At 42.2% G+C, this 10,738-nt stretch overlaps 1 protein-coding gene across 1 annotated transcript; it reads right to left on the bottom strand.

The window, feature by feature from the left end:
- Positions 1 to 4,172: 4,172 nt before the first annotated feature.
- On the bottom strand, positions 4,173 to 10,474 carry COMTD1 (catechol-O-methyltransferase domain containing 1). Its single transcript, XM_048945593.1, has 7 exons — positions 10,252 to 10,474; positions 9,247 to 9,380; positions 8,160 to 8,265; positions 7,256 to 7,374; positions 6,926 to 6,980; positions 5,293 to 5,426; positions 4,173 to 4,572 (listed from the first exon to the last, which is right to left on the bottom strand). The coding sequence occupies exons 1-7, from the start codon at positions 10,457 to 10,459 to the stop codon at positions 4,420 to 4,422; spliced, it is 909 nt and encodes a 302-aa protein (XP_048801550.1). The 5' UTR covers positions 10,460 to 10,474; the 3' UTR covers positions 4,173 to 4,419.
- Between the last annotated feature and the right edge of the window lie 264 nt (positions 10,475 to 10,738).

The raw sequence follows: 10,738 nt of genomic DNA, 5'->3' as shown, positions 1-10,738 counted from the left end.
TCATCAACTGCTGCTGTGCTGAGCATCAGCAAGGCTGCAGGGCCTGAGATGTGGTACGTGCCAGGTCCTTGCTCCTGAGTGGCTGGGGAGCTGCTCGTGTGTCAAAGGAGAGGACTTGGATGAAGCTTAGTCATGTTCCTTTCTGTATATCTTAAGGGCTTTATCACAAGAAGCACACCAATTGTCTTCAAGAAGCAGTTCACAGGAATTGCTGACCATGTGTGATGTGGTTAAACTGGAACAGACTAAAAGCACTTCAACAGCTCAGTCCTGAGTGCTTCCCAAGCTGCAGGTAACTCCAGGATCCAGCTGTCTTCCCTCTGGATATAGTGGAAGAGGCCAGCAGTGTTGCCATGGGCTGCTTTATGCTGAGTGAATGTTGGCTGCTTATTGGAGTTGCAGTTACTAAAAGATTCTAATTCCGCTTTGCAAGTCTTTAGTTTGGAAAATGGTGAGCCTATACTGTGTGAACAACAGGTGTGATGCTGGGAATCAGGTTCAGACCTGTAAGCTTCCATACATGATCTCGCCATTAGAGAGAGACAAAGACTCATGCTGTGTTGTCGTGTGGTCTGTTCTCACCACCTAATGAAAGCCTAAATTCCCGTAGTCCCCGCAGATTCCCCAAAGCTGATTCACCACTTGAATTAAACCATAATTATACATTATCAGCAGTCACTTTACAGTAAGGTTGAAGGATTAAATGCAGTTAGTAGTGATGAATTCCAGACACGCAGGGCAGGAGCTTGAAGAGAAGGCCAGCTTCTGAGTAACTACAAGATAAAGTGTAATGTATTCTAAATATTTGATTCAATTAGGCTTCCTTCTGCTCTTTGTTCAGCTTACAGATGGCTCATCAATCTATAGTTTAGGGACACATTGCTATTCTTTCTAATGGTAATTACATGATCAGGATGGAGACAGGTCTGATTAAATGCTTGCAGTACACTCTGCATATTTGAAATGGAGCTGAGTCCATAGCAGAGGCGATGTGGTAGCCCCGCTGCATGCAGATTCAGACTGGCATTTAACAGTGCCATCTGAACAAAATCAGTCTTATGCTAGCCGAGGTGATGGGGACTTTGCCAGTTCCCACCATTCAAGGAGCAGGAGGAGTTCATTAAGTCAAAAACTGTTTTTGAGTTTTGCTGAAGTGTTATTTGACCATTTCTTCTCAGAAACTTTCTGACTCTTTAGATCTGCTTCACTGAGAAGATAACCTGGATTTTGCTATTAACTACAGTCTGTGATAGTCATCCACTGACTGTTGCAAGTTTAGGAAAGGCCATAACTTTTAGATCAGGGCATGTATTCTTACCAGCTTGTAGCTACCTTTGCAGCAGATCCACACTACAGTAGATGCAAAGAATAATTCCATAAGATTTGAAATCACACTTCACTTTCTGTCTCATCCTCCTGCTTAGAATAATCTATCAGTAACAAAACCTGTTCTCCTATACAAGAAATCAGTATCTTTAAATGCTTTGTGCTCACTTTTATTGTGTAGTTGTATGTGTGGTGTAGTCTGACTTCCACAAAGCAGCATCCAAAAGTGATGAAGCAGTGATGAGCTGCTTCACTCACTGAACTTTGTAAGCTCTAGTTCATTTCAGTTTGCCTTCATACTGAGTAAAATAGAATTGTCTGTTCAATGTTCTTATATGACAAATACATTATTAGGTGTATCTGCCTTTTCAGATTGTCAGTAGATTGTCAGTGAAACTTGCCTGCACATCCCTGAAACACTTAATGTTGGTGTTCTGAAGAACAGAATCCTTCTGCCTTTCAGCAGAGATAATCTATTAAAACCTACTTTTGATAGAGCTCAGATGATCTAAGTCCTTCAGGGAACTTTATCTATTCAATCTCTCATCTATTATCTATGCTTTCCCTGTAAAACCAGGTACCACTTTTCTTTCCCACTGCCTGCCTTATGTGGTGAGCTCACCAGATGGGTACAGCCAGTTTGGTTTCAGTCTCCTGATGGAAATGTTACAAACAATGCTATGATCTCTAGCAGGAATTAAATATAGTCTTGGACGCTGCTGAGGGTAAGGTATGAGTGGGTTTGTTTGTTTCCATCCTATTTGCTAGGGCAGAGCCTTCAGTCTTACAGAACTTCAAAGAAATCAAAGGGACTTTGTGCCATTGCAGAGCAATGTTTGGCAGCTGTTAGCTTGCTTTGGAAGCCCAGTCAGGAAGGTACACAGCCCTTTGGGACCAAAACATGAAGAGTATGTAGCCAGTTCAAGTGTGTAAGTATTGTTTGTAACCCTTACCTTTTTTGTTATCCACTTAAGTAAGATTGTAATGTGGAACACAGCCAGAAGCTTTGCATGAAAACATGATGACCTTGTATATTTCTTTAGCCTCTCCATCTGAAAGCTATTACATCATTAAGACTTCACTAAGGTGTTATTTCTTTCATATGGATAAGAACACTGAGGCACAAAGAGGTTGGCAGCTCTAAGGGTAAAACTATACCCTGAGAAATAAATTGTGCAAGCTTTATGCCCTATTTAAAACCTCATGGAAGGGCCGTACACACCTTGTCCTGGCCTTCTCCCACGGATTTTACATCACAGCAGCTAGCCCTCATTTCAGTAAAGTACTTAAGTACATCCTGACGTGCTGTGCTGAATCAGGGTTTTAACTGGAAGAGACGGAAATAGAACAGAGATCTCCTCGCTCTGACACAGCAGGCACCACTTCCTTTCCTCACAACTTTCCCACTGCAGCAGTAGGAACACAGTATCCTTCAATAATTACCAGCAATTTTTAATTTCTGGTTCAAGAATCCTAGCACAATTTTTTTTTTCCCTGTTATAACTTTTAACATTAAACTGCTTCTTTTCCTTTCGACAATAGGACTCGTTATTCTGCTATTAAGAGCAAGGTTCCTGAGTTCAACTACCACTGCCTGCTGTCCGGCGGTGCAGAAAACTCAGCCTCCAAGTGCTGTGAATGTCAGCTACGTGTGCCATTTTTCCTGCCTTAAAAGAAAAAAAAAATGAGTTCAGTTACCCATTTATGTTGAAGGAATCCATGGTTGTTGGTGCTTCGTAGCACCTAGCAAATATCTTAATAACAAGAGAATGTAGTCTTCTCCAGAAGGCATGTAATTTTTACTTAGTCTTATCACACAAAAATGAGTCACCAAAATAAATTCTCATTTGGACTTTTTCAATTAAATAGTGTCCTCTAGAGCTTTCATGGACAATGACCCCTTGACCTTCTGTTTATTTACACTGTCATTAAAAAATCAAGGTGTCTAAGCCAGTGATGGTAACTGGGGAAAAAAAAGGGGGATTTTATTGGCCCAGTTCTGTTAGAAACATGCAGGATGTGTGAAGTCCCAGTGAAACTGACAGATTCACTCTTTTAGTTTGAGACAGATGTTCCCAACAGATGGGAACCCACAGAAACAGTATGATGAACACTCTTACCTGCATGGATTCTTAGTATGTAGAGAAGTACTAAATAGCTCAAAAATAATCAGTTTGACGCTGCTTTTAGAGACCAATGGTATGTGAGTTCACTTTCTAGTGTTTGCCCTCCTCTCCAGTCCTCAAAACTGTGTCACCAAAACGTACCTTAGCCACTTCTTTATCCATCTTGCTATGACTTCCACAGAAATAACCCAACAAAATGAACAGCAATAAGGCAACCAGAAAATGGATTTTTTTTTCCTCTGATCTCCTAGTAACATACAAGATTTTTTGCTTTGTCCTTCTTAGTTATAAAAAGTGTGACTTTTTTGCTCTTAATTAATGCAAATTTGTGCTGAGTTGTATCAGCAGTTTTTATTTTCTCTCAGCTTAACTAGTGCTTTATCTAGCTGCTACTTAAACCCCTTCTTCCTGTCCAAATTCAGGACTTACCCCTCATCAGTAGAAGGTGCAATTAATGTCCCTTCTAATCAGTGAAAACATAAGGGAAGAATATTCTAGTGGTTAAGATTTGTTTCAGAGGGTGATTTTGGTCTTCTCCATGGTCTTGCCTCAATTACTTAATATTTCCATGTTTTAATTCCCAGTGTCCTTACCCTCCTTTTGTCTCAGACTCAGTACCCTCTTTCAGGACAGAAAATCTCTTTGTTGTACTGACGTAGTTGGAAGTAAGTCATTCTACACAAATTCATTTATTTTTTTTTAATCACTGTTTTAAAAAGGTACTTTTCTAATATGCTTCCTTTATTATAATTAAAATAATTAAAATAAGAAGTCACACTATATTGCCAAGCAAATCATTCTCCTCAACTTAGCTGCCCTTAGAGTCTTGATGATTCTGAAGTCTACTTTCCCAAGCCGCGCTGTGCTGTGGAGGTGTGGGTTAAATAATCATTTTTGACAGCATTCTGGCTACATTTCTGCTGGTGATCTGATGCTTGCTGTTTCCCATGTGCTGGGACACCTCCATTTACAACTTGAACACTAATGTCACTCCATCCCCCATTGGGATCATGCTGATATTGACTCGTGCATCTCTGACAAGCTTCTCATTGAGCTGGTGGATGCTCTGTGTTGCCAAGTCATCCTTTCTTGGTTTTAGCACCATTCCACACCGAAGAACCTATTGAAAAAAGCAATGTCATGCACCTCATTTGTTCCAGTAAGTTCCCTGGACTAGAGAGGAAGTTCTAGAAAAGATTATGTGTGTTTTCTAGGAATTGATATCTTATTTCAGATTGCTAATGGTTTCCATCACAGAGTTGTCATAATAAAGTGGGACTGGGAGTCTGCAGAATTGGGTAACCATACTTCTACTGCAGATCAAAAGCCAGAACAAACAAAAGGTATGACAAATGTATTTCTAAAAGCCCCTATCTGGCTGACACCGTAAACCTGAAGGTCTCTAAAGTTTACCATCATTCTTTGTTACTAGTAAAAGTCCTTAATTTATAACTTATAAGTAGTTACTGATTACAAATAATACCTTACTTGTGTAAATAGTAGAAAACACTACAAGACAAAACAAACTAATACAGAGCATTAGCTGTAACGAATAAACCTTTCATCTCAGGCTGTTTAAGTACTAACATAAATTTAACAACTACTTCTTACTTATGGGCGCAAGAAGTTCTAAATATAGTGTTGCATAAAGCTTACTTTGATAGTTTTTGTTGAATTTTAAAGCCTCCTTTGTATTATATGGAACAAAGATATTGCAACTCTCAATAGAGATGCAGGTGAGAAATCAAGTTATTAGAGTCCCACTGTGACTTTATTTTCCCTTCCCAGAGGGGAAAGCATTAACTCCCTATGCTACTACCACTACAACCACAGTACTTACATTATCAATAGCTATTATTCCCCCTTTCTTTATGAGGCGCAAACATTTTTCATAGTACTCATTGTAGGTTTCTTTATCCGCGTCAATGAAAGCAAAGTCAAAGGTTTCTGCTTCTCCACCAGCCAACAGCTCATCTAGATGGGCAACAAAGTGAGTCGTTATGCCTTGGTTAATGCTGCGTAAAGGTAGGAAGTAATCCATATCTGTCGATGTTCTCATTAAATAATGTGTTTGGTGCTTTGACCAGGCAGTCTATTCTTCCACAGCTAATTACCAGTAATGCTTACCACATATACATCTTACCCAGCTTGGTTTCTATCGTAAAACACCAGGTCACTTAGTGCTGCCAATGTGGAAGAAGTTCAAGGAGCAGTTATGAAAACCCACAGGATACAGCTGGGGCTGCTGAATGGTGCAGCAGAAGTAAGCAAAGCAGTCTGAAACTGGATGTGTTCCACACCTCTAGTTGTGTTTTGAGCTGATAAAGAACTGTGTTCTGGAGTGGATTAGTGTTTTTCTCTCATTTAGGAGCAGGTCCTGTATGATAATTTCTAATTGATGACCAAGTGCCACGATGCAGGTCATGAACAAACCCTGCCAAAAATCATCAGCACAGTAAAAGACAGCTATAAGTAATTCCTCTCTGGGCCAGGGCAAGTGGAACTTAGATTTAAGTTCTTATAAATTGTCTTCTTGAAAATTCAAAACTGCTGTTTCAAAGGGGCTGATGCTGTCTTCCTAAGATTCGCTCCCTTTCTGCTCTCCCACCCTCATCCTCTGTCATAAGACATTTTTTTTCTGAAGCATTGCCTAGACAAAGCTGTCCATCAGACTTCAAGGACTGTGCATCCTGGCAGATTGCTAGTATTTTCCTCTTTAGAAAAGAAGAATGAATTTGGAAGTAATACAAGGTGATGGATGGGTCTATGGATCATCAAACAACCCTGCTAGAATCCTTCTATATTCTGCTAATACCTCCTGCATTCCTAACAATTTTATTGCATTTCAGTATATTTATTATTCCCTTTGCTCTACATCTTCTTTTATTGACTGAAAAAAGCCACTGCTATTCTAATGGCCCTGCATAGTTTTACTGCAACCTAAGTCTCAACTTCTTTGAACCCAAACCAACTACTACACCTTAAGTTTTATCTTGGCTTCTGTATTTTCTTTTTTCTCACACTGCAGCTCTTTCAGAAGACTCTTCCTCTCTACAACAGAGTTACACTTACTTAGAATGGACACTGGATAAGAAAAATTGGGCTTTGTCTCATTAATCTGTTTTAATCAGCTTTTCCAGAAGCAGCTGATAATAATACTTCATAGATTAAACAAGGCAATGGACAGGACAACTGAGTGACCAGCGTAGCTTGCTACACAGGATAAGCATTTTCACCTCTCTGCTAACACATACCAAAACCGTGAACTTGTAAAGTTGTGTTTTGTTTTGTGGTTGTTTGTTGGTTGTTTTTTTTTTTTTTTTTTAATTTTTTAAGGAATTCTTCAGGTAAGAATATCTATTTCACTATTAGCAAAGTTATCAGATCCAATACTGTATTCCTTGGATTTCATCAGCATTGTATTTGTCTTTGGTTTTTAAGGAAGGAAAGAAAGCATATTTCAGGTTACTTACCAAGTGTTTGAGTAGCTGGCTTAATCCGTAGGTCAATTTTATGATCTACTCCTGCCTAGGGTGAAAAAGAACACAGAGATTACGAAAGTTTTCAAGAAATAACCTCTTCGTATCTTGCAATGAAGGTGTGATTGGTGTTCAGATATCTTTTCCTATTATTTCTAGGATTTCTAGAAAGAAAGAGATTATTTGTCCTCTCAAAATAAGCTGTAGCAACCCTTGTTATAACAATACGGATGCTTGTGTGTGAATGTACAAGTCTAAGATACCAAAATTCCTGGTCATGCAAAAGAAATGTTGCAAACATGTAATAGTTAAGGTGCTACTTACTTCTTTCCACAGTGGCTTTCCAATTTTGGCATAATCTTCATTTATGTCACAAGCAATAACTCTGCCATTATCTGGCAGGGCAAGTGCCATACTCAAGGCATTATATCCTGTGAGAACTCCTAGGAAAATCACAAAAGCCATAAACAGTTATAATGTTCTGCAAAACTGATAAATAGTGAAATAGAATGCTCCTTTCAGGAATAATAAGCATTAAAAAACAAAGAAAACACAACAACATTAGAATCAAGGATGGCAATTTGCTACTGGACTCAAAAGGCTTTCCACTCAATTTAAACATTATGGGAGTTAGGAAGATTATTTTAATCCATCTCGTAGCAAAGAATTGTGTTGTGCCTCTTTATTTCTTCCCCTTAAAGGTTTCCTGGACGTGCTAGGCAAAATTAGTCCTATATCTGAGGATCACCCACTTATTTAAAAGTGGAGCTCAATCCTGAGCCAAAGGGACTGCATCGACCCAGGAACAAAATATGAGGGCTTCATAAGAGATGACAAGGGTAGAGGTGGTGGGACCTGTACCTGGCTGCTCAGCAGCTTTGGGAGATCCTTCTAACATGGGCGTGTTAAGGGAAATGAATTGGGTGTTGGACTTCTGCAGCAAATTGCTGGCCAACACTGCAGACCCAAGTGACCCATTAGCCTAATATTTCAGGTTGCCTCTGAGTTGCTGAGACACACATGCTGATGACAAAAATACCAAATGCAAGTGGCAAGTATGTGCAAATCAAATGCTGCTTTTCACACCGTAGCTTGTCCACCTTAAAGCTGACACAAAGATGCAGTACCTTAATTGTATTTGATAACGTTATCTTATGTAAACATGTTTGGATTTGGACAAGCACAGCCAGGAGATTTTACTACAGACAAAACAAAGTGACACTCTTACCTACTTCAATAACTTTCTTGGCTTTAATGAGTTTGATTAAATTTGCCATCAGCTGAGCCTGGTCACAGGACACCATCATTCTGCCCCAGGGATATTCTGCAGTGAGCTAAAAAGGGGAAAGAAATTAATACATCAAACAAACAAACAAACAAAAAGAACCCAAACCAATATCCTAAAAGGGGGGGTGGGAGGGGGAAACAGACGAAAAAACCCAACACCTCCAAACTAGAGAAAATATATACTCTTATTTTTCTCATTTTAGATGGTATTGTGTTCCATTTATGAGATAGAAATTGTTTTGAATTTAACAATAACTAAGGTGGATGGTGGGAGGTCGTACACACTGACTGGTTATTCAAAGTAGAGATGTGCCCCAAAGTTACCCCATCGCTGTAGGAAACTCAGAAATGTAAATGATGAAGAACCTTAGTGGAGTATTGACTGTAAATGTCCTTTATTTCTACACATATACACAAGTGGGTATTTTTTATTTATTTTCTTAGTAACAAGCTTTGCTGCTCTTAAACCTCCAAGACATGTAGGATGTTGATTTTGTGTTGGTTTTGTTCTTTTTGGTTGGTTGGTTCTTCCACTTTTAAACTATCAGGTCCAAGCCTGTTTCTGAAGGTTGGTCTGTGTAGCTCTGGCTGCACAGCACAGAGCTGGAGGAGTCAGGGTAGGAGGGACCCAGGCATTGTGGAAGGGACAGCAGGAGAAGCAGCTATGCCATAGCAGTTCAGTGGAAAGGAATTTCAATTTCCTTTCCTACAATTTCCTTTCTTCTCTTGGGTCCCATTTGAACCAACCAGCCCCAGTATATAATATTTAATTGCTTTTGTATGGGAACATTACATCTGATTTGGTCAGACCAAGCTGTGAAGCAGGAGGCACTTGTTCTGAGCTGTGGAGCAGGCTGGGGGCAATCACCTCTCTCAGATAGAGTTTCCTTATATGTCAACTAAAATTAACATCTAGAAGTCACGTGGTAAAGGCAAGTGAGGTCCAAACACATGGATAAGATGGCATGTTGAAAATGTAAAGCAATACTATCAAATGAAAAAACTATGCTGGGAGACAAAATACCAACCAGGCGCAGCTTCTTGAGAATTGGATGCTCCCTCAAGGAATGATCCAGTATATACTGCCACAGAGGGCTGCTTTTCCCAATAATACTCCTGTGTGGTTTGGATGTCCCAAACAATAGGGATGGATATCTTTTACCTACAATAAAATAAAATAATAATAACAAAAAAATAAGATAACTTGGAGCTCCAATAGTGATGTTTTGCAATTGTCTGCTATAGGCTGCTTAAAGAAAAAAAGCACTGAAGTTAGAGCGCTTTGCTCTGAAAACTGCTGTGAATAATAGAGATGCAATGCAGCTGGGCAGCTCAGTGGACTTCATATATGTATATATACACATATAGATATATACGTATACACCTCTGAACTGTACAGCTCAAGGCTGCAAAGACTGAACGGAAAAGGATTGGGCATGAGATGGTTAGACGTTCAGCAGCTGGAGGTGAAGGCCCCCGGGCAGCCTGACCTTACAGGACACGTAATTTCATGGGGCTACAAAGGGACAAGTGTTGCAAGACATGGGGCAAGCGCAGGGAGAGAAACGTGACCGGGGCATGACACATCGGATGGCCTTCGCACGGCAGCGCCAGCGCCGTTTCCTTAGCCTGGGGCTCTCGTTCTGCAGATGACAGCCGTCGGGCTCCGGGGCTGTCAGCTGATGCCTCTCCCCAGGCTCCGCGCTTCTATCGAACCCAACTTCAGCCCTCCCGCCTCCTGCTGGCGGAACGCCGCCAAGGAGCGCTTTCGCCCCACGGCTTCCGCCGCCCGTCGCGGTCTGTGTCACGCGGGACGCGGCCGCTCAGCTCCGCGACCCCCCCGAGGACGGGAGCATCTGCCGCCCGCAGCGCAGCGCACGGTGCTCCTGCCCGGCCGGGGTCGCGGGGCAGGCAGCGGGCCGCTTTGGAGAGGACTTCGGCTCCGATCTCTCCAGCCAGGCTGCAGGGCGCGGCTCGGGCTCCGGCTCCGCTTGTTGCTGCGGCCCAGCAGGAAGAGAGAGCGCGCCGCTTACCTGCCAGCAGCCCCGTCGCGAAGGCGACCCCGAGCATGGCCGTGCCGACGGCCACCTCCTTGGGCACGCTGAAGAACGGCATCTCGGGGCGCGGAAAAGCGGCTGCGAGCGGGTCGGTGCAGCACGGCGGAGCGAGGTGGGGCGGAGCTGTCTGCCGCTTGATGCGGGGCGGCCCGGGCCCGCCCCCTCCGTGCTTCCTGTATCGCATTCGTGCCACGTGCGGCGCGAGAGCGGGAAGTTGAGGGATGCTGTGTCTTCCCTCGAGGGAAACGTGTGTCTGCTGGAGTATCTGTGGAGAAAGGGCTGCGACCTGCTTTCTGTGAGCATCGCATCTCACTGCTGCTTCTTCGTTTCAAAGCGTGTCCTGGTGGCGTGTAGGCTGGCAGCACTGTGGCGGAGGAGCTCCTGGCAGAAATGTCCTCCCTCCACCAGTCCTGGAGGTGTGCCTTCTCTTTCCTCAGCACCCATAGTGAGGTGCCAGCAGGCT

Source organism: Lagopus muta, chromosome 5, assembly GCF_023343835.1.
Source record: "Lagopus muta isolate bLagMut1 chromosome 5, bLagMut1 primary, whole genome shotgun sequence".
Classification (NCBI taxonomy): Eukaryota; Metazoa; Chordata; class Aves; order Galliformes; family Phasianidae; genus Lagopus; species Lagopus muta.
Note: the sequence above shows the minus strand (reverse complement) of the source record. Positions and strands in the feature narration are given on the sequence as shown.